General features: G+C 42.0%; 1 protein-coding gene across 1 annotated transcript; it reads right to left on the bottom strand.

Annotated features, from left to right (window-relative positions):
* Positions 1-15,379: 15,379 nt before the first annotated feature.
* On the bottom strand, positions 15,380-16,615 carry b3gnt7 (UDP-GlcNAc:betaGal beta-1,3-N-acetylglucosaminyltransferase 7; the record flags this gene model as incomplete). Its single annotated transcript, XM_084462016.1, has 1 exon — positions 15,380-16,615. The coding sequence occupies one exon, from the start codon at positions 16,613-16,615 to the stop codon at positions 15,380-15,382; it is 1,236 nt and encodes a 411-aa protein (XP_084318142.1).
* Positions 16,616-25,228: the final 8,613 nt, after the last annotated feature.

Genomic DNA, 25,228 nt, shown 5'->3' with positions numbered 1-25,228 from the left:
TCATGAATGTCATTGAATAAACCTATTGTGATTTTTAATTACATTTGTCCCCCATACTTATTGAATATCTTATGAAATGGATGTTCTTACAGTACTGATCTGTATTCACATGCCAAAGGCCAGAGTAGAGCTAGGAAGATTTACATGACCTTAGTAACTACCTCCACAAGGTGGCAGTATCTCCAAGGTATTCAGTGAGGGACACTTTTAAAGGTAGCTTGTTATGTGATCAGATTTTAGGGGCGGCAGTAGCTCAGGAGGTAGCAGCCTGCTGGGGATTGGAAGGTCTATGGTTCGATCCCAGCTCCCGGCAGCATGTCGCAGAGCAAGACACTGAACCCCAATTGGGTTGTGGGTGGCTTGGTGCGTTACACCGTTGCCTCAGTAAAAAGGTCTGAAAGGTCAAGAAGATTGGGCTCAATTCCCATTCCTGCATGCATCTCCCAGGCCTTGCATGTTCTCCCCGTGCTCACCCGGGTTCCCTCCACATAGAACCCCAATATAAAAATAAAACAAACATGCAGAAGAACAGATCTATGCTCTTGATTTATGTCCCTGACCAGGACATGGACCGGAGTATTTTAGTAAAAGGCAATTCTCAAATGTATTTGGAGACCCTGTCAAAACTCTTCTAGTAGGCTAGTAACGCTTGTGTTGAACTATTTTTGACAGGTGTTCCCAAAAGGTGGCACTAGTATCTTGTTTTAGAGAACAAGGGGGTCGAGGCTAATTCAGCCTTGAATCTCAAGTTGCCAAGATATTGAATCTAATACAGTGAGGGACCTGCTGGTATGCTGGTGTTAAACCAGCATGTTCTTTACATTACTGAAATTGAGGGGGGAGACATTAGATTGACCCCTGTATGCTAGTTGTGTCACGTATCAGAGCCCACCACCTGTGGGAGCTCGGCACAATTCATTTTTGCCATTGCCAAGTACATTTGGCTTTGTATGTAAAAAAAAAAAAAAGCATGCTGTTTCAGTAAAAATGTAGTCTTTTCTACTCAGGAGCCAGTCTACTTTCTAAATCCACAGCCTAGAGCTTGAGGTGTTTAGTAGCTCTTTTTTATATTTTTATTTAACCTTTATTTAACTAGGCAAGCCATTAAGAACACATTTTTATTTACAATGGTGACCTTGTTCTAAATGTTAGGATTCTCAAAGCTAATCGGGGTTAGGTGCATTGAGGGTTTAATTATCATTAGTTATAGTCGTTATATTCACAACAGATCTGATGACTTCCTACAATTAATTTTGCTTTGTACATAAAAAACAACTATACTTGGTGTCTCAGTAAAAGTAGTCTATTCTTCTCAGGAGCCCGTCTACTTTCTAAATCCTCAGAGCTTGAGGTGTTTAGTAGCTCTCTTGGTGCTTGCTCTAAATGTTAGCATTCTCACAGGTTAATATCGAAGTTAGGTGCATTTTGGGTACAATTATCATTAGCTATTGTCGTTATATTTCACAACATTGATCAAATGACTATTATTTTGGTAGTTCGATCATGTTGATCAGAGACAGTATGGATAGGTCATGTGTCCAACTGTGAAGAAGTTAGCCGTGCCCTTAGGTAGGGGGCAGTCAGTGGGGATCAGTTGTAGCTCTCACCATCCACATTTGTAGGATATGGATGCATAAGAGGGTTGCACCAGTGGTGGAATGAATTATGTTGACCATCACTTGCGGATGTACTTCAGCTCTGCAAAACATCACAGCTGATCTGTGGAGAACAGTGCTCAGTAGCCAGGCATGCGCTGTGAACAACACATTGTAGACAGACATTTTTACTGATTACAGGAAGCATCACTGGGTAAGTCAAACCCAATGGACAGAAGCAACGCATGTATCATACTACACTGAATCCTTTGATTTAACTGACTGATGCACATTGCATCTTTGCCATGCTATTGTGGAGTTATTTGTACGGTTTCCTGGATTTCCAACATTGAAAGAAAGTGCTCATGGTCCCTTCGATAGTTTAGAGCTCCAGGAGTTAAATACTACGCACATAAAATGAATAGCACTTAAAACATTTCATATATTCATATTCCTGAAGAAAATATAATGTTTCCACTCCTTCATTAGGCCATCATGAAGGAACGTGCGTCATGGCTGGGGGACAATGTCTACTGTTGCATCTGGCTTGTTTTTCTCTACTCCACTGAGCAAACTGAATAGAGAGACTATCCCAGTGCATCCCGGTTATGCCTCAAGGTCTGAAGCGCTAAGCAGGGACCATTCGATGACATTAAAGGACAGCAGACAGCAGTATGCTGTCATCTGTGACCCAGCACCTGAACAGGAAGCTTTGTTCCTCTTCGTCCCCGGTCAGGAGGAACTGATGACGGGCCGCAGACAGTCGTCTGAATGCCCCCATTTAGGGATCCGTTGGCCCCCTGCTTGTCAGATGGTGACAGAGGTCGCGGTAGCCTCTTCGCTCTGTTATGTCAGCCTTCTAGAATGACTTGTTCCATTTTCACCTTCTAGTGTTTTTTTTGACACATATTGGACTCTTTGGAGACTCAGAGCTGATTCAATTGGGTATTGTATAAGAAGAAGAGACTGACACTCACTTTGAGTCATTTGTTGTGAGGCTGGTCTAAAAGGGTCCTTTTCAATGGGAGTATACTGCACTGATGTCCCAGTACAATGAGTCTTTGTCCAGGACATGGTGGTGTATATCTGAGAACATAGACGTGAACTCATAGCCTCCATGCCTAACATGATGCAATGAACACTATTCTAGTTCTGTGCTGACAGGGTATAAGGTGGTTTGCTCTCCAAAAACAGGCAGCGCTTCCCTCCCAATCTTTACTAGCCAATGAGGTGCAGTGTCTTAACTTGATTGACATGCTGTATGTCCTGTCTCTCTCTCAGATTATTTTCACCATCATGAAGAACAGATTTCCCTTATTCCTTTGAACACCATTCAAATCAAATCAAAATGTATTTATAAAGCACGTTTAAAACGACAGCAGTCTACCAAAGTACTGTACAAAGGTGGGTTCTAGGTAAAAAAAACATCCATCCATCCATCCATCCATCCAATGTAAAAAAACATTTCACAATAAAACAAGGAAATTACAGCAAACAATACAGACATTGAACATAAACAAGGTTTATGAACAGACTGGTTAAAACGCCAGGGAGAAAAGGAAGTTTTTAGGGAGGATTTCAAAAACTCAAGGGTCTGAGTGGATCTAATATGAAGGGACAGGCTATTCCATAGCCTGGGGGCAGCCGCCGCAAAGGCCCTGTCGCCTCTAGACTTAAAGGAGTAGTAAAGGGAAAATTCATGTTTAGCCCTGTTTTAAGGTTACTTGGGATCATATACAATGGTTCAGATCAAAACGTTGACAAAACTAGCACTTTTGAGAAAGTCTGATAATTGCTCTTCCACCGTTTTGGTCATACAATGGATGTGGGTGGGCACCTTGAAAAATCTTTCAAAAACATGTTAAACTCTCGATTTCAAAGAGGTAGGGCTTGGTCTTAGCTAGGAGACGGAGTTGAAGAAGCTTGTCTTTACTACAGCACTGATCTGTTTATCAAATTTAAAATCACTGTCAAAAACCACCCCAAGATTCTTCACAGAGGAACAAATGTTGGAGCTCAAGGGGCCCGGGGCATCGACAGAGCAGGCTGAGGGAGCGTGTCGTCCGAAAACGATGATCTCGGTCTTGGACTCCTTAATATTTATAATGAGTTGTCCGCTGTCCAGCTGCATTAAGATTTTGAAGGAATTGTCCGCTGTCCAGCTGCTGCTTGTTTTCCCCCAGATAGTTTAGGATTGTCTTTTAACACTTTTCAGTTCTCGTCTACAGTCCAGATGACTGCAGGGTATTAAGTCTTTAGAACTTGTTGATTATATAGTGTTTCATCTTGTTTAGAATGCACTGTAGCCTACATCCTTTCCCGTGTCCTTTTTATGCATTCACTGTGATTTTACTGTCTAACTGTAAAATATTGATTTCACTGTCTAACCTGCAATGATGGATTTCCACCAAACTGATAGGCTTTGGTGGGTTCTGGAGGAGAGAGAAAAGGCCCTTTTAATCGGATGCCAACTGGGAAACACGGTTCACTTGCTTCACAGAACCCTGTTGGTTTTCTCTCACTCCCTGTACGATATCAACTATATTTACTAAATATATACCTCCCTCCTCCATCACTCTTCCTAAACTCTTTCTTTCATCCCGCCTTCAACAAAACCTCAGATTAGTGAAACGTACCCACTCCGTACAGGAGGCGGAAACATAATGTATCCCTTTTAGGTGTTGTCCACATAATGAATGCAACATGTAGTGAACTTGTGTCGGTTCACAAACTCTTGCTGATCAAACTCACATATCCATGACTCTGTGTCACGTTGTTGATTCTGGGAAAAACCGCACAAGGTACAACTGCTATTAGTTCCTGTCATGTGGGGTCAGCCCAAGGTTGGTCAGAACAACAGTTTATTTCTCTCTCTCTCTCTCTCTCTCTCTCTCTCTCTTTCTCTCTCTCTCTCTCTCTCTCTCTCTCTCTCTCTCTCTCTCTCTGTCTCCCAGCAGCTTTTCCTGTTTACAGATTCTTATCAAATGTCAAAGTGGCACCACAGTTACTGCAGCTGAAGATGTGACTCTATCTGACCAATGCAAAAAACTAATTTGAATGAGATATTGTTATACCTGCAAATGGGAAGACTGTTGTGGCTTTGGATTGTAAAAAACAAAAAACACAAAATATCATAATTTGGGATACTGTCTGCCAGGACTGAGCAGCACATACACAGTACACTGCCCACATGCCAGTGTGCACTGACACAGTAACAATAGGGATAGGGCGTTTGGCCAAGGAACAGCAATCCCGTCTTGGGCTGGGTTAGAGATGGCACCCAAGCTCCCTTTGAAGTGAGTAGAGAGCTGGTGTGAAGGACTGCCCACTGACCCAGCTGACATCAGAAGCCCCCCCAATTACTGTCTGCAAACACTCAAGCCTATTGGCAGGCCGTGTACACAGATGGCCTGGCAAACCCGACCCCACTCAACAACACACAAGCATCGCTCTCACTCTCCACTTTCTTGGTCTCTGTGAACAAACTGTATGTTTATGTGCCTCTCCAGATGTGTGTTAGAGTATCTACTGTACTTCCAGCTCTCAGGAGGTAGTGGCAGTGGATGACTTGGTTGTGATACACCAAATTAAAACACATTGTACATACAGTACAGTGCCTATGAAGAATTCACCCTTGCTTTCATCATTGTATTGCAGCATGGAACCAAAATGGTTTAATATTTAATTTAGGTTTATTGTCTTTGATAAACAAAAAAAGTACTATGTAATGTCAAAGTGAAAAAAAATAAATGGAGATATTTTTCTAAATTAATTAGAAACGAAAAACAGTAAATATTTGGTTTCAAAAGTATTGACCCCCTTTGCTATGATACACCTAAATATGTTCTTGCACAATCTGTTTTCTTCAGAATTCACATAATTAGTTGAATGGAGTAAACCTAGTAAGTAAGTAAACCAAATTAGAATACATGCACCTGTCCTTGGGCAATCCCACAGTTGGTTAGTGCATTCCCAAACTAAGACTACACATGAAGACCAAGGAACATTCCAAACAGATCCAGGACAGGTTCTTGAGAAGTACCAGTCAGGGGAAGGATATAAGAGAATTCCCCCCAGGCATTGAATATCCCCCAGAGCACAGTTAAGTCCATTACATACTGTACCCCTATATATAAAAATAAAATGTGAATCTGCCTAGAACAGGCCATTCTAAAACGAAGTAACCGGGTAAGGCAGGCCATAGTCAGAGGCCACCAAGACAGATAGTAACTCTGAAGGATAGAGCAAAGAACAAAGAAATTCTGAAGGAAAATCTGAAGTCTAAAAGAGAGCGGGACAATGAACCAAAACATACAGCCAAAGCAACACTTCTTAAAAACAAAAGAAGTCAATATCCTTGAATGGCCCAGTCAAAGCCCAGACCTCGATCTAATTGCATGACTTCAAAATTGCTGTTCACCAATGGCGCCCATCGACCTTGATGGAGCTTGAGCAATTTTAGATTGAACAACAGACAATTGCTGCGTCCAGATGTGCAATGCTGATCAAGTTTTAACCAAACAGACTCACAGCTGTAATTGCTGCCAACGGTGCTTCTACCAAATTGTTTATTTGTAAATAATAAGGAAAATGTGGTATTTGTTTTTTCACTTTGACATCATAGAGTATTGTGTTTTTATCAGTGACAAAAAAAAACGATCCATTTTGTTTCTATGTTGTAACACAATAAAATGCAAAAAAGTCCAAGGGTGTTGAATACTTTTTATAAGCACTGCAGCTCACCCCATTAAACACATACACAATCGAGCACACACACACACGCACACACACACACACACACACACACACACACACACAAACACACACACACAAACACACACACACACACACACACACACTCATACAGCCATAAACAAACCATGAGTGCTATAATTACTGTACTTCCTCCCTGACTCCTCCCTGTACACCGTAATGTGGACACCGAGGCTCAGTGGGGGAAAACATTTCAAAATCTGAAGAACAATAATCTGTTCGCTGGCTCTTTTCTCCACGTTCCTGCCCTGCATGTTATGTAAGCCTCAGTGGACTCATAGGTGACTTTGGATACTTCCTATAAGGGTGCCCCTGGACTATGTTCCAACATGTGCAGTTGTTTTAGCCTCCACCTCTCCCACCCTGAGAGGGAATGTCGTTCGCCCAAGAAAGTTGTAGTAGTGAGAATAAAAGATGAGGGGGACACAAACCTTGTTGATGAGGCTGGTGGCCATAGGAAACAAGCTGTCTCTGGTCGTGGTCCTGATGCAATAAAGGACTTTTATTCAGAATTAGTTTATTGGCCAGGTAGTTTACACATACTATGAATGTTCTTTGGTCAATGGTGCATAACACTGATGGAGACAACAGAAGTGCCTCCGGATTACTTTTTTATTGTTATTCAAATACGCCCTTTCCTTGAAGAGTTACTGCAACATCACACACTTCACTACGATTGACCCAGTAGCACTCCCTGTTTTCTTAATTGAATGTGACTCGAGGTTATAGAATTGTTTGTCACGTGTATTCCTTGTGCTCCGCTTAGGCCGTGGTCCACTGGGAAATGCAAGTTTATGGACACTCCTATCTCCTATTCCCTGTTTGCAGTATCTCATCTGACCCTCCTTGCAGGCACCAGACAACAATGTGAACTAGATACAGTAAGATGGCTTTGCTGCTTATATCAGCTCCCTTTGAGGAGTCACTGTGACTGAATCACTGGGACTGATGCTACTTCTGCTGTGAAATGTGCTATTTATTATAAGAACCACCTTCATAGTGTTATGCCACATCAGACATGGGCTTTTCTTTTACTGGAGAAACAGCTGGCGTTCTATTATATTACTATCTGTACTAAACTATGTGTAAATGGTAGCAAAACAACAAAGAAATAAGTTATTCCGTTTTTGTTTGGGACTGCTTTTCTGTCGTATCGGGATAAGCCCTTCTCTGGCCCTATCAGCTGCTGGCTCCTGTCTCTCTCACAGATAATACCTTTTATGTGTTCCTCTGAAACTATATAACCAATATCCAGTTTCTTTATGGCTTAGGCTTGCTGGAAGAGGCTATGGACAATAACATGAGTAATTGTTTGGTTTTGTGGTTCCCTGTTGTCTTTTTGGTCCACCCAACTGACAGGACAGAACATTGTTCTGCATTGACTGACAGTATCACTGTCAGCAGCTGAGTTGAGAGATACTTGATATCCAGCAGTAAAGCATAACATAAACAATGAGAAGTCACACAGCAATAATGACTTTGTATAAACCCAACACACATAACACAATTGCTGCAGCAGATCGGTTTCAAACCTGGCGAAGGTCAAATCAAAGAGGGAAAGGTTAAGGCTGTGTATTGCTATGGATGTTTCCTTCACTTGCTTCACTTGTGCTTGTCAAGTAGTACATGTTGTCATTGCAAAAAGAACAATACTGTTGTACAACCACAAACAGCCCTGAGATTCGGATCTGCTCCATCTGAATGGATTCTTCCTTGGCTCATGCTACACCCCTCCACTGTATTGAGGTCATTGTGTCACCCATTTACCATGGGCACAATTATACCATCCAGACGCAGGCTGACAGACAGAGGGGTAGACTGACGGACAGGGGGGTAGACTGACAGACAGGGGGGTAGACTGACAGACAGGGGGGTAGACTGACAGACAGAGGGGTAGACTGACGGACAGGGGGGTAGACTGACAGACAGGGGAATAGACTGACAAGGTGACCCACCAGGTAAATCAAGCAAGACCAGCTAATGATCAGCTAAGCTTTGTAGCTGGTTCTCGCTGGATTTTCCAGTATGGTACAGTATGACAGCACCGTCTAGGCTACTCTGTATTGAGGTATTGTGTCACACACTTACCACGGGCACAGTGTTATATACCACCTAACAACGAGAGGGTGCTCTGTGCACATTTTGAATGGGCACTGAAGTACTTAGCATAAAGTGCCAGCTTTGTCATACCACGATTTGTAACATTTTTAACGAAACAAGTTGTTCTCATCAGACTTGATGAAGACAAGGCCCAAAAGTACACATCAGGTAAAACATTGGAACATTGACATTAAAGCACTATATTAGCATTAGCAGTTAGCTTTGTGCCAAAATGGTCGAATTTCAAATGCTTGGAATTTCCTTGTTGTTTAGATAGAGATATCTTGAGATATCTGCAAATACATGGTGCAACATGGTAGTGCCGTCTCCATGCCAAGTCCGTTTCAAGTTTCTAGATCATTGTTTCTAAGCTCTTGGACTTTGTGGCCATTTTTTGTTTTACAAAAATGCCTGTTTCTCCGCCATCTTTAATTTCATAGCTTTTATCATCTTATAGAGAGACATGCACCAGACACATACGTTCCTGTGAAATTTCAGAATGAATTGGCTTACTGTACGCTTTATGAGAAGAAACTTTTTATAGGTTTCGCCAAATTTTCAACCTGCAGCCAAATCCATCATGGCGAAGACTATGGGTCCAAATGACAAATTTGTTCCCTATGAGGAATGACATAAGTGTACCAGTTTCATACATTTTCGGCCAACGGGGTGGAAATGCCCTCATTGTTTGCTAAATTGCTTATTATAACGACACTTAGCGTTGATTCGTGGTGACTCTTTGTGGCCTGGTTACTCATGGTTTGTAGTGATGGTCTGTTGATTTTTTTCATTTTTGGTCCAGGACTTACTCAAGCATTTCCAGGAAAAAATAACCAATTACAATAAGGTTTCCACGTTACTAAGTAGGACTCCAATAACATTTAAAAAAGAAGTGTCTTGAATCATAAGATCGGAAATTCCTCTGTCTCTGGTGTCATGGGAGGGGTTCACCCGCCTCATCAGGTCAGTCGGATCGACTGCTATCAACGGCCCATAGCCAGCTCAGCTGAATCGATTCTATGCGACTCAACGGCCCATAGCCAGCTCAGCTGAATCGATTCTATGCGACTCAACGGCCCATAGCCAGCTCAGCTGAATCGATTCCATGCGACTCAACGGCCCATAGCCAGCTCAGCTGAATCGATTCCATGTGACTCAACGGCCCATAGCCAGCTCAGCTGAATCGATTCTATGCGACTCAATGGCCCATAGCCAGCTCAGCTGAATCGATTCCATGCGACTCAACGGCTCATAGCCAGCTCAGCTGAATCGATTCCATGCGACTCAATGGCTCATAGCCAGCTCAGCTGAATCGATTCCATGCGACTCAATGACCCGGAGATGTAGCAGGCACATCACCCCCACATCCACACTCTCAACATAACACATTTCTTTCTTAACCAGATTTTTTCCAGATAGCCTGATTTATCCCAGAATAGGCTGCAGATATAGCATTTTAAAAGAGGTGCAGTTGCAAGCAAGTGCAAAATGAACTAGTTAAATGCTAAAGTGAAGAGATACATTTTTTGATTTCTTTCAAAAATATTTATCGAGCTGGCTTTCCAGGTAGTGTTCCATAGCTTTGGGTCATAGGCCTACATAATTGACAAAGGCTGCATGCCCAATCTTCTTCTGATTGTTGCTGAGAGCCTCCAATAAACCAGTAGCAGATGATCACAGTGTTCTTGAAGGCACAACAAGGGACAAGGGAGTTAGCAATGTATTTTGGTCCTCGCCCATTAAGGGCTTTGTATAAGGAGGAGGACCTTAAAATCAACTCTAAATGTTACCCAAAGCCAGTGCAGAACAGCTAAGACTGGACTAATGAGCTCTCTCCTCTTGGTTCTGGTAAATAGCCGAGCTGTAGAGTTTTGAATGAGCTGAAGTCTCTCTGTGTTTTTTGGAGGGGAGGTGAGTGAAAAGTGCATTACAGTAATGGAATCAGCTTGAAATAAAGGCATGAATCAGTTTCTCAGCATCTTTTTGTTGTTTCTTGTTTATAAATGGTCGTACTTTATGTTAAAGGTGCAGTATGTGATTTGGCTCAGAAGTACTTTTTGTTATATTTTTTGAAATTTCCATTACATCCCGACAGCAATCATAAAGTGCTCTGACACTAAAATGAAATACATCTGTAATCATTGGAAGTGCATCCAATCAGTTCCCCCAGTTTGGAGAAGTGGTTTCGAATCCATCAAATTTGAAATTGCCTATTGTATGAGGAGAACGTGTGGTGGATGCTAGCATTAGCTAACGCTAGGTGTGTTAATGTGCTAACTGTACTAGCAGCTAGCTAGGCTATGTTACATCGTCTATAGGCTTCATTTAGCCAACTACATTTCAGAACAATGAAGACAAGACATTGAGCTGAGCAACACAGCTTCATATTGTCTGAGCATGTGAAGAGAGAACCCTGCTTCATTCTATACTCTCTCTATTTCGCTAGGTCGTCCTCGGTCAAGTCCTCCATCTGTGCTTCCAGTCTTCCCAAACCATGGCTCCCACAGCACCAGTTCCTGGTGTCCCTGGCAGTGACCAGACAGCCTCATTCTCCTGGTTATTTTCTCACTCACCCTTGGTATCCCCCTATACAGATGTGTGTTGGTAACATGCTACTCTCAGTATTCTGAAGTTTAAAGAAGAAGCCATAAATGTATGTTGTATACTTTTTAATCTATGCAATATTCCTAAATAAATATACAGTTTTAGTTGTGTTTGTCTTTAGTCATGTGAAAAAGTAACTTTGTAAGTTGCTGTCCCAACACTTCAGGAAGAACACAAGTGTCTGAAGAACTCCAGAACTTTGATAATGACATTGTCCCAGAGAGAGAACATTAATGGGAACATGTTTGCATTGAACCTATATAACCATCTGAATACAACCATATCGCCGGAAAATTTGTACAAATATCAAAAAAATCTAAAATAATCAACAACAACAACAACAAAAAATTCCTACATTCCAACACTTCCTGAAAGCTGAGAAACTGCCCTTTCTAGTAATATAGTAAAAATACAAAAGAAAGTAGTAGCCTCCAGCTCCCATCATACTAGCTATCAGCTGCTATCTAAGGTTAGCTGGCTAAACATTTGCTTGAAACATGTCAATAAACACAAATAAGTCATCAGACATACCTCTGTTTTCTTGATGGCTTATATAAATACAGCCCCTAGAAATGGCTTATCGGTTATCCCTCCCTCAGTCCTTCCATTCGTCAGGTAAATGTTGGCCTGCATCTCTCTGTTGGCACCACAAGAGGCAGTAGTCGGTCCACAACACAGGTCTTTGCAGGATTGTGGCTGGATGGGGTACAGCTACGGCCTGTGTGGAAAGGCTGTTCCAACTGATCAAATTGGGGGGGAAAAAATACTTTTGAGTCCCTAAAATAGCTGGATAGGCGTCATGAGTAAGGAGTCATTACTTTATTACATTGTTGCAGAATCCTTCAAATTGCCTATTGTAATCCCAGCACAACAAAACAAGAAGGACACCAAAATCACACTAGGGACTGGAAGAAGGACACCAAAACCAACCCGTTGATCTCCACTGCACAAGTAGACTAGTGGTGAGAGCATTGGACTCACACACGGGAGACCCGGTGGTGATGACTTTATGGGACTATACCCCAAACCTCTACATGTTCATCCTGTCACTCCAACCTTTACCCCGTGCCTTATAGGTCAGATCCTGTCCCAACCCCAACATGTATGCTATTCTCTCTCTCAGCCTCTCCAGCCCAGTCCCACCCCACTACTGTGGAAGTCAAGCACGAAATCACAGCTATATCTGAGAAGTGCCCACAAGACAGTAAGTGAAACCATAGCCTCAAACCAATTCATGGATTACCTCAATTTCTCACATTACTAATTGATTACGTTTACCAATATTTGTTTCTTGTGTAAATAACAACGGATTGGCTGAGGAGGACAGGTCCAAGTGGAAGGACAGAACGTCCAAGATTAGATGATTAATATGCCATCAACTCCACCTTTTATTAACATACAACTCTTACACACACACACACACACACATACACACACACACACAACCAAATACACTTGTGTAGGTACTACCCAGCATACGAGCACACACATCCCACATGTGTGTAGAACTACTCCGGTGTCTTGCTTCCTAGAACAATGAAGACCTGTCAACACTGCAAACCAATCCTGAATATTTTGTCCAGATGTAGTCTGCAAAACAACACTGTCTATATGTATATACCTGTTTATTTATTCATTTATTTGTTTCTATGCACATTTACATGGGCATTACACACCTCTCTTCATTGCAAAGCCTCTCTTCATTACAAAGATGGTCACAACCACTGGCCAGTCCTGAGAGCACATGTGCAAAATTACAACATATGTCTATTTTTACTGTGTGTCCGTGTGTTTAATAAAGCATTTAGGAAAAGTTTGAGTCATGAGTTGTGTATTACCAAATTCTGTTAAGAGCTATGTTTACAGTCGTTCTGATATTATTACGATTGGGCTTTCAGGTCTGCCTACACTTAGCCTATCTAATAAACACAATTTTATCACAATTTACTTCTAAGGGCCAATACTAAAAATATGTTCATATTAATCTAATATATCAAGATCATAATATATATTTACAGGAATCATCAGTAACTGCTTTAGCCACTGACAACTACCATTAATGTTATGGAAGCTGCTGCTAGTTGTGAGCTCATGAGCTAACTGGCTATCACAGTCTTATTGTGCTGGATCAGCATTGGAAGCATTGGAACTGATGTGTCCAGGTGACAAGACCTATCTTAATTTAGCAGACATTATTTCATGTAATTTAGGTTCACAGCTATTTCAGTGGCTTGACCAACTGGTTCTGTCCTACAAACCAGTCCTGAAGAGAAACCAGCCGGCCCAGCCCATAGCCAGGCTACCTGGCCTAGTTCTTTTAGGGCTTATCAGTAGGATTTCAGTTTTGTTCTCGTTTAGCTTGAAGAGGTCCTTGCTCCTCCATTTATTTATATATGACAGGTAGTAATGCAGTTTATAGCTGCATCATCATCTAGTTCAGCAGAGATGTACTGTAACAGTTGCATGACATCCGCATAACTATGGAAACATACATTGTACTCTGCTCTCTAATGATGTCCCCAAGTGGCAGCATGTAATAGTGAGAATAATAAAGGCCGCTCCTTTGGCCAACGCCAAAGCAGGTGTCATGTTTCTCAGACACAATGATCTCCAAGCCTGACGTAGAACTTTCTCCTTTTGATGTATGTTCTGAACCAGTTTAACACACAGTCAGAGAGACCAACCAGCCTTTCAAGATGAGGATAAGGATATCATGGTCGATTGTATCAATTGCTGCACTTATGTCTAATAGGACAAGAATTAGGACCTTATTTGCATCAGAGTATAGTCTGAGGTCGCTGATATTTTAGTAAGAGCAGTTTCAGTGCTGTGGTATGTTCTAAAGCCTGAATGAAGTTCCACCAGGATATTGAAGGCCTACAGCCAAGTTGCGCACTCCCACACATGGTGACATATGTGAAACACAAGGGTTTCCACTCCTGGATGACTTTCTCACATTCACAGTTCTCGAATACCTGAGGACTCCCTTATATCTCCCCCTGTGCATGTCAATTGAACTGATAGCAACATATCTACTTTAGGATCACATTTCATTATATTGTCATGTGACCTGATTTAGCTGTTACGTAAATCAATGTTAACAATAAACCCATCTAGAAATGCCTCTGAATCTAGGACCTCTGGAAAGAAAGTCTCACAGATGATTTTAGATGTTTAATTACAAATATGATTCTATATACATCTTGATTTTTACATTTATTTACATAATTCTGATAAAATCACCACCCTCTATACCCTCAACATTCAGCAGTATAATTGTTGCACATTTCATTAATTCCAATACCCCCTCACATTAACTTAAATATCAAACACCCTCTTCTGTTCCTCTTCTGAGGCTATTAAATTAACACATCTTGTTCACGTACCGGCAGTAGTTTATTTGTTTCACAGTTTCAATGTAAACCCCTCTACCCAATCCATGTCAAGTATATCAGCACATTCAAAGCCATTGATACAGACATAGTGAGTTAAGACATCTTTTTAGTTGCCAGTAGTACACTATTAGAAGTCCAGATCAAATGGTATTTTTTAAAAATTAACAGCCTCAATGAATTGCAGGGATCCCAAGACAAATGGGTTATCTTAACTAAAGTATAGGATAATGTGTAATTGAAAGAATAACATTGCAATGACATGACACACAAATCTGCCAACACTATATTGATGTTTTGACTACTCAAAAAAGAAAAGTAGAATATTTAAATGACTATCCACTAAAGAAGAGACTGCTGGACTACAATGGTGAGGTAGAGACACTATAATTTCTTCTATTTTCTAAGTTCCATATTAATTACAGAAGCACTATAAGGCGTGGTCCATATGAACTTGGTGCACAATTTGTAATACACAGCCAAAAGAACCCTGGCAATATGGAGCTACTGGCCGTAGCCTACTCTTTGCAGCACTTACTCCCACTGCCCACACCACTGGGTTGTTGTCACTGAATTTGTCTGCTGACATTGATAGTCCTTCAAAATGCCACCAGAATATAAATATTTCTAAAACGTCACCCTATAAAAAAAAAAAATCTCCAGATAAGTTATTCCGCCAAATGGAGAATTCTACTCCATCACAAAAGCGCAGTACATAAATTAAAAATGTCATATATTGTCCTGGTCCTTCTCCGAAAAAAGGAGAACTCGGATTGGAGTTAACATTGAAGTTAACATCTGCGCCCGTCACATACTCACATTTACAACTCTTCAGACATTACCCCACCCACTCCCAACCCCAAAGACTGAGCTTATGTTCTTTTCTCTCTTTTCACTGCCACCGTTTCCACCAAGCTATAAGATCTCGACTTTCTGTGAGCAGACCAGTTTACTGTTCACCAGGTTCCACATGTGCTTGAGATCTGGTGGGAGCAGCTTGTGCACCACGATCATGCTCTTAAAGAAGCAGGGCTCCCTGTTCAGCTTGCTGTTCTTGTTCTTCATCAGGCCGAACGTCTTAAAGGCATTGTGCTTGATGGGGGTGACCTGCAACACCTCCAGACACATGCCCAGGAAAACGTCATCAATAGGGTACAGCTCCAGTGTATCAGAGGCCCAGTATAGCCTCCTGGCCAGGGGCCCATCCATGAGGAAACCCCCTCCTCCAGCATAGGGAGGGTAGAGGGTCTTGTTGTACAGGGCATTGGGGATGTAGTACTTGCTGTCCTTTTTGCGAATGGGCTTGGCCTTGAAGAGAACATCTCCAACGAGCAAGTTCCGAACATGGCTGCTGCTCTCCAGGAACTCAATGATGTTCTCTATGCTAACAAAGACGTCGTCGTCCCCTTTGAAGATGTAGCGCACGTTGGGGCAGTAGGTGTTGAACCACTTGAGAAAGTGGGTCTCCTTGAGGGTCAGGTTAAAGAAGCTGTCCATAAAGTCCCATTGGAGGATGTCTCCATAGATGTAATCTTCGTACTCCAGCAGTTTCTGGTGGTTAGCCTTCTCTGCTTCATTGGAAGGAGTTCCGAGGAGGAAGAGTGTCCTCACACGCTTGCCGTCCAAAACCTGCTCCTTGCCCCAGGTCTGTCGGATCACCTCACGGCGGTCGTGCTGGGTTGCAGTTGACTTGATGACCATCAACAGGAAGGTGTCTTCACCGGCGCACTTCTCCGGGTGATTGAGGAGCATGGGGAAGAAGCGGCAGTGCCGGTACAGCAGGTACTGCTTGAAGTTGTCCTCCAGGCCCCTGAACCAGTCCTGGTCAGAGAAGTTGAGGTTGGCGCTGCAGTTGGTGGTGAGCACGTCCCAGGTTCTAGAACCCTGTTCCTGCGTGATGCTGGGCTCCTCTGTGGTGGTCTGAGCTTGAGCCTCAGGCCTGGGCTTGCTGGTCTTCCAGAAGGTGAGGCCCATTTTTTGCTGCAGGACTCCCTCACCACCATCTGAAGACTCCATACGAATCTGCCTTTCAATTTGAAAGGTATCCCCAGTGCCAATACTCCCTCTCTGGACCACGGTGAGCGTCACCACAGCCAGGAAGAACATGACAGACACCCTCTTGTACACTTTCCACTTGTCCCTAGTGTTCATCCTGGAAACAGAGACAGAAGGGCTGTTATTCAGAAATTCTCTGACTGATTGTTTTGATAGTACCAAATAAGAAAAACTTGGAGGAGCAAGTTCTTCAATACTGTTTTACAAAATGTTGTATCGTAGTACAAATACAAATCAGAAATTGTAAGGACGCTCAATTTGATCTTAAAGAAACAAAAGCTTTCAGGAAATTCCCATAATTTTAACAACAACGCACACAGAAACGCCTCCACCATCCTCTGGTGACTCTCAACTCATTGTTTGATAATTGCAATGACTTCCTTATAGAAATGTGAGCTTTCTCACACTACAAAACGTAGCCTCCTGCTTTGTGCCTTCAGGCGCATTTTTGCTATTCTATAGCCTCAAACCATAGAATACTGACGTGGCCGAAAGAAGTACTTTTCACATAACTTTTAATATCACTGAAATATGTCGCCAACACTAATTTGCAGATATTTAAATCAAGCCCATATAATAACCTTATCAAGCTCTACATAGACAAATTCTAAAAACACGTTCTATTCTAATCAGAGATGTATGAGCTGTCACATGATAAGATTATGATCTCGTATGATTAACTGTATTGAATTAATCTCAGGGAGCAAATCCTTGCACTGCTCGTTTTGCTCATTACATTTGTAAAAGAAAGTGCTGAGAATACTTTCTATCTGTTGAAGAGTAACGTAGTATCAGTTAAACGGTAACATTTGTGTTCTGGACAAGTTGTACAAGAATTCCATTCATGCAACACATTCTAATTTATGCAACAAGTCTGTCTAGGGATTAATTTAGTTGGTGACACAATTCTTCATACTGCTTTGACCACGAGATGAATTTGCTGATACACCAAATTTTACTTTTCAAGTTTCATATCCTGCAGTTTGGTAATAGGCTATCAGTCAAGGATATATTGACACTCCCAGCACAGAACACGGTGGCCCAAGGTGTAACCTATTGTTAACTTTTACAATTGTTACTTTGTAACGTGTCCAGAAAATATGACACTATTAAAAAGAGCTCAGTTGAGTTACTGGCTTATTAACGGGAATAATGCTGTCGTCTTATTGACGTGAGAATCCGACATGGTACCTCGAATGAATTTGATGGCGTTTGATTTTCCTCATGCACAGTTTGTATAAACATGTTAATCACAACGACCTTAAATTTAATGTGGACAATATTACTTGAATGGCTAATAAAGTTGTATTTCTCGGGGATAGTTGATTTCAAGATCCTTCTTCCAAAACATGGTTTTTCTTAGACCTTCTGCGCAATTACGCATCTTCAACTAGGCTACATTAGTTTAACCCTTCAAAACGTAGAGTAATCTAAAAGACACAGTATGCTATATACGATATTACTTTGCTAAATATGACTTACATTTTTCATAAGATGATGAAACCGGATTGGGTGGTTTACGAGAAAGAACACCGAGATTCGCTTTGGTTAGCCTAAACTGGTAACTGGTGTATGGTCCCTTCAATTATTTGTAAAGTTAGTCCATTCCGTCAGCACAGCCAGTTGAGATGTGTTTCTTTAAACTTAGAATTTCAAAGGCTAAACGTTACTCTGCCTCCAACTGCTTCGCAGAGACACACAAGGTTGGGATCAATGCCACCAAGTGGTCATTCTGGACTCTCTCGGGATTTTTAAGGTATGGCCAACGTTACGTAGGTATATGCAAATCAGATTTGTATGGGGAAGCAGTTCTCCCGCCCATCTCCTAGTGATGCGCCATCCCCGGGATCTCGCTCCATTCTTATCAGTAATATTACATCCCCGGGATCTCGCTCCATTCTTATCAGAAATATTACAACAATCACGAATCAGCGTTAGCCGAATATGTGTGTAGCCTACAACCATTTAGCCAATCAAGATGGATATAATATGGAGAAAAATATTCTTATGGCGAATGTTTGAGCTTTATGTAGTGTAGTTTTATCTATGTATAGGCCTACTGATACTGTATACTCAAACAGGACATGAATGGATTGCGTAACTTGCTTTGAAGATCAATGCTCTTTAGTAATGAAAGCAAATAAAATCACATTATCTCTTCTGAATGTTTACCCACACACCCATTTACAAATGTATCATGCGGCCTCCCACAAGCTTAATAATTATCATGTTCGCAATCAGCCAACTTTGTGCGAGTATGAGGCCAGATGAAGATCCAAATATGTGTATAGTTGCCTATAGTTGGTCAGAAAAATGTTGTCCATTATGTTTTATGATAAGATATAGACTTTATTAAGATAAGATATACTTTATTAAGTTTCCCAGACACGGATTGAGTCTGTCCTGTTCTGAAAATGACTTTCAATAGACAAACTATAATAGAAGATGTGTTTGTGTTTGGGAAAACCATTTGAGACCATATAGCCTAATCATTTTTCAGAATTATACTTGTAGCCTATACGTCAACATGCACTTTATGCTGCCAATAAAGCATAATCACATACTCTATTAGCATATGCACTTACAGGTTTTGTGATAGCATGAGAGCACAAGCAGTGGTAACAGTCTACATGCTGACTACACAACCACAGATGACACCACAACCGCTCTTAACCCCCATCAAGGCAGGACTTTTCTGTCCCCACACGGCCCGGCGAGAAAGAAAACAAAACAAAAAATCGCTTCAAAAACAGGACTTTTTCAATCTCAACCCAGCTGCAATCCAAAATCTCCTCTTCCTCTCCTTCTCTCTCTATTTCCTTTATCCAGACATCCAGCCATCCTTCTCCGGGCCATGTGCATCCTGTCGTTTGCCCAGGGGGAGGGAGCGGGTAGGATATTTTTCCCATATACCCCCCAACCCCCTTCTCCCCCTGCGGATCAGTGGCTGTGTCAGTATACTTCTATAGAAAGATGGATGCTGGTCACCTCCCCACCTCAGTTTATGGTAAACATGGGGGTGAGTCCCCCCGTCTCCCTACAGCACCCCCCCCCCCCCCATACGCTCCAATGCTCCGCAGTGCCAAGCACATTTACCCCCACGCTGCATACACTCCTGCCAGGACATTACTGTGGCTCGGACCCAGAAAGGAAGTCTAAGCAGCATCACTCTAATGTTACTCTACTCAGAACTCTTAACACTTAATCCGCCTGGCTAAAAGTGGTCGTTGATTCCTGGAGGCATTGGATAACATTAAAGAATCACGAATATTAGAAATGCAGGTTTTGATAGTGCTATTCGCCATTTTACACCTTGCCATCAAAGAGTGCTACATGTATCAACAGTGTTCTGATGAGAATAAAACGTTTTGTGCAGTCTTGGTGAAAGCAGGAGTAGAGTAGCACAGCTGTGAAATGTAATCACTTATCACAATGGAGAAAACCTAACGAACCACCTTTAGCCCAGTTCCTTCAAGGAAGTCTGTGCTAAGCCTTGGGATTTACCACACCTAGGGGACTGACTGCGGATTACCACTGGTCCCTTTTACTCTGTCAAATATCTGTCCTCAGCTCCAGCAGCCCAGGAGATACTTTTGTCTCCCTGTCTGGATAAGTGAGAGGCCCTAGTTGTGCAGCCCCACACACTCACGGCGAAAGAATTCACTGCTGGGAGAACGTGTCCTGAGGGCACCTTTGCCTCTGTCTTTGTTCCACCTGTCACAGTGAGAATGTCCCCCTGCACAGGCAGCTGGGACAAAAGACATGTGAACGAGCTGCGCTGTGTAACCCCGGGCAGCTGGGACCTTGGGTAAACACCTGCCCCCTCTTCAAGTTTAGTCAACTTTGCTCTTGGGTTACTGTAGGGCAACAAAATTACAGAGAGATTCAAGACTGGAATATGATGTAATGGATTGCTGTTCTTTATTTTCCAAGCTTCACTGGTTTTCAGAACAAACTGCAAGTTCCAGATCAATGGTTTAGGAACTGGTGGCATTATTGCATACAGATTCGCTGATTAGAAAATATAAAATATGTTACTTATTTACAGGTATGCCCTTCAAGTGACGTAGGGAGGAATTAATCCATTGACTCAATGCAATGTCATATTTTTATGCAGGGTCATATTAATCAGTTACCCGTAGCCCAGCAAAGTTTCATTAGAGCAAAGGTTCATTTCAAGTTCATTCAAGTTTATACTGAATAATGTTTCTTCACTAATGTTAATAACATGTAGCCTTTAATACCAAAATGTATTGAAAACAAGTTGGTTCCAAATAATGATAAATGCCCTCTTTTTTTTATAAAAGCTAGCAGGTGTAATCCCTGTTTAAAATTCCCTCGAAAGATCCCCCTATAGAGAAGTTCCTAAAAAACTGAGGTCTCAGCTGGGGTCTCTATACTGAAATATGTTCCGTATACTGTAGGTAGGTAGGTACCGAATTCTTGAATCTGTGTTGCTATCTGTCTTTAATAATGGTGATATTTGTTATATATGCATGTTGCTTTCTCTACACAGTGCCCTTGGATCTATTACTGGGGACACATTTGCACCCACCACTGTGCTTCGTACCAAAACGTTGGCTAGACCTCACTATTACAACACTATTACTGTACCTGTTCCTATATAAGGCAGTGTTACACAATCATACCTCAGATCACCTTATCCCTATGTAACCTCCTGTGAAGGTTCCTTGGTCTCAAAAGACCGCCTGCATCAATAAAGGATAAATTAATAATAAATAAGTTTAAAAAAAACATTTGTTTGACCAATACTGATGTGTCAACAGATATCTCTGTGTTATCAGTGTGTGTAAGCAAATGTGTGTGTGTGTGCTTTCCTGACGTCACCGGAGCCCATGCAGGAAGGAGTGGCACTGCTCTTCTGAGTCGATGGAGACTGAGCTGTGACAAAGACAGATTAACCTTTTATCTCCTTCCTGTTCTAGAACTGACAGCCATTAGACAAACACTAAGTGAGACATTCAAAACACAATGGACCACAGCTGGTCTTTACTGTTGAGTACACAGAGGGACAATACTCTGTAGAAACCTACGTTGAGGTTAAAGTGAAGTTTATGAGCACATTCCTGAGAAGGTCATACCACCTCCCACATGTAAAAGTAAGGAGTAAATACAGTAAGCTGCAATAAACACTGTTACAAAGTGGCCGTGATTTTACCTTTGGGCTCTACAGTAAATCCCCGAGGCAGATTTTGTAAACAGAGGATAGCATGAAATAGACACACCATGACGATTTGTATAGAACACAGTATTTAGTATGCGACATTCATAAACATTTCACTATACATAGGCTATTGGTGAACTCAAATGAGGTGTGGAAATCGTCTCAGAAACTCGAGGGACATGGCTGGGTCTAGTTTAACACCACTGGAGGCCTGAAGAGAAAGAGGGGGTGAGAGGGAGGGACAGGTGATCTTTGCTCTTCCCTAAACTGCCGTGGTCTTTTCCCAGTACAGAACATGGGTGTACAAAAACAGCTGGTGGGGTGTCAGCAGTGGTACTGGTGACTGAAGAAGTTAGTATACTAGCAAATATTGCGAAATTGTTCCATTTTTACATCAGTGGTGGATAAGTTGAGATGTACACTGTGTGCCTGTGGATAAAGAAGTGGGTACTTAATACCTTCCATTACAATACTGGGTGTCAGTGAGCCTAACAACATGATGGGCCATCAGCATCGGGAAGAGGCTGGGATGAGTACTTTAGGAATTCAGACATTCAAAATAACTAGAACAGACACATGCTAGATTGGCCACTAACTTTTGCCAGGGTAGTAGCCTAGTTATTTTTCATGATAAGATTTTTCCATGCTGCGCTCTCTCCCTTTCCCCTCCCCTCATCCTTGTTGTTATAAGGAACGGCTGACTTCCTCTTTCGTGGTGACAGCCGCCGGGCGATAGGCTACCACGGCGCGCTCGCTCGGCCCGAGGCCACCTGCAGTATGCGTGACGCTGCTGGTGCTGTCCGTTTCCGTGAATTGTTGTGCGCACATGCAGCAGCATTCACAGGGCACTGGAAATATATCTTCCCTTATGGGTAATGCTGACACGGGTCCATTTATTGTCGAAAAACTAGCTGTAATCTCGCACAGTTTTACCAAGCAATTAACTAAGACAGATGATCTCTTTCCAAGAAAGCATTCTCTTACACCGATGCGGCACGATGTCCTATTTATGGCACAGCAACGTAGCGTGCTTAGTGACCAGTCTAGGAGAGGGGTCTTGGCATGCGCGCCGAAGTGTGTGTTATGAAGCCAGGGCGCGGGCATATGCAAAGTTGCACCAACGTGTTTCACCAACGCTGACAATGTGATAGGCTACTACAACAAGTTGTGTGACACAAGCAGCAGCCCTGTTTTGAATTTTAGTTAGGCTACCAAATACTATAATGTCCGAAGTGACAGTGCTACTTTGAATGTGCGTTCTATTTTTACGCACAAGTGTGCGCGCGCGCAATCACGCTCTGCGGGAGCGAGCCGACCCCATGGAGGTATGGCCGACCCCCATGCAGATGTGCAGCTGTTGGGTGAGTTGGCGAGGGAGACGCGGCCCACTGCGCCTCAACAGCAGGACGTGAGCGCAGCGCTCCAAACGAAACGTCACAGATTTATGGTTTGGCTGCACAAAGGGTTTCTCTGTGTGGGCAGCCCAGTACCCACCAACACGCTCCACACTGCCCCGCTCGTTTCTCAATGGCACAAAGACAAGTGTAGGGCGCCGTGTGGGCAAGATATGCCAACTCGGGTACTTGTAATGCTGCATGTAATTGCAATGTTGTAGGGGGATTAACGATGTAGGCCCGTTGATGAGTTAAGAGCATTGTGCTCACACATTCCTACTTGAATCTCAGTTCTTCTGGTGAAAAGGGAATTTCGTGTTTCAAAAACACTTGCAAGAAGCTACTTAAAGGCACTAGCCCAAAGAATGTGAACCAACAATTGCCAACAGCCATAAATGATCATATTATTTGTTATTCCCACTACACTTTTAACACTTCACAATGTTTATTTTAAGTCATGTACAAAAGCATTACAATCTATGGCTATGAAAATACATTATTACACAAATGCAGAAACACATCACACATTGCACAGTAAAGCATTGTTGAGACTGTTCAATTGTTAAAATGCTAAGACATATTCAAACTTCAACCAAATTCAAGTTTTGATGTCCAACATTGTAATTTGTATGTGAATAAAACATCAAGCCATTAGAAGTTAATCAATAGTAGGTGATGAGATATGAATTTCAGCATTAGGATTTATTGTATGTAACATAACACGTGACAATGTAGCCTAGCCCAACTGAAGCTCTTCATATTCAAAGCCTGTGTCTTGTAAACATTACTCAAACATGATAAGTTAAACAAAAGCAGCCATTAAGAGTTGATCATAGTAAAGCTGATACATCCGTACGTGTCATAAACATGGGACATTACCCATTTCAGGCACACACTATTTACACAAGCAAACCCATATCGATACAGCCATATTTCGACACAAAAAATACATTCACTTACTTAGTGAATCTGATCTCTTTTTGACTGTCTGACAAAGAAAACATCCAAGACAAAACAAAGAAACAAGAATGTTCCTTTACTGTATGATGCAACTGAAGCTATGGGATTCAAACCACTCCAGATTGAACTGGCATAGAGGAGAGGGAGACTACACGGTTTCAATGCTGAGACAGATGCCACTGAGAATTTATGGTATGGCAGCTATGACGTGGCCACTAGTCATCTACTGGTATCTGTATGGCTAAGATTATCACCTCATTCCATAAGGCTTGGATTAATTTAATTTAACTTAATTACTTAAAAGTGTGAAAAATCATGAAGCCCAAACAAAATAGACTAATGAAAAATGTTTGCAAGTAACAAAAATAAGTTGTTGTTTTTATGGGTAACGAAGGCCCAGCTTTTTAACCTTAACATATTGAATTTAAGCAATCTGAAAATGTCTGATTTGAAAAAGAATATTTCAAACACCCAACAGAAACAGCTAGGATGAAAACTTATAGTAATACGACTTCTTCATCTAACAGGACTTACAGTAGGGAGTTGTAAGAAACCTTGTGGGAATCATCTAATAAGTGGGGGCCGCCACACCTGTTCAGTATTGAATTAGTCGTAAGTAGCTTAATGTCCTTATCTCAATCCCTGGTTAACCATGTGAATTATTGGTCATTCACTATAATGACAGGTAAGAGATGAATAATGAACAAGGAAGCAAATCTAATCTCGCTAAACCTTTGAACAGCCATTCAATCCTTTGAACAATGCCTTTGTGTGCAATAAAGACATGTCCCACGGCTAAGTATGATAAACATGGGAGTGGAAGTACCAGTAAAATACATTAAGCATTCTGTTTAAATGGAGCAGGTACAGGAACAGTATTTGCCTCTCTAAAGTGACTGGGTGCGAATAGAGTTAAAGAGGTATTTAATGACATATTATCTTGGAGAGAGAGAGAGAGAGAGAAGAAAGCCTGGACCAGGGAGGAGGAGGAGGGTGTAGGATGCTATGGGTGTCTGCCGGGGGTGCTTGTTGTGCTTACTGCCCAGGCGTGTTGTGTTACAGGCGTGCTCAGTGCTGAGCTTGAAAGGGGGCCTTCTGAAGAGCCACAATCCTGCATTGTTCCTCCTCCTCCTCCTCCCTCTTCCTACCTCTCTACCCTCCCCTACTTCT

The sequence above is a fragment of the Borostomias antarcticus genome (assembly GCF_949987555.1).
Source record: "Borostomias antarcticus genome assembly, chromosome: 3".
In the NCBI taxonomy this organism is placed as follows: Eukaryota; Metazoa; Chordata; class Actinopteri; order Stomiiformes; family Stomiidae; genus Borostomias; species Borostomias antarcticus.
Note: the sequence above shows the minus strand (reverse complement) of the source record. Positions and strands in the feature narration are given on the sequence as shown.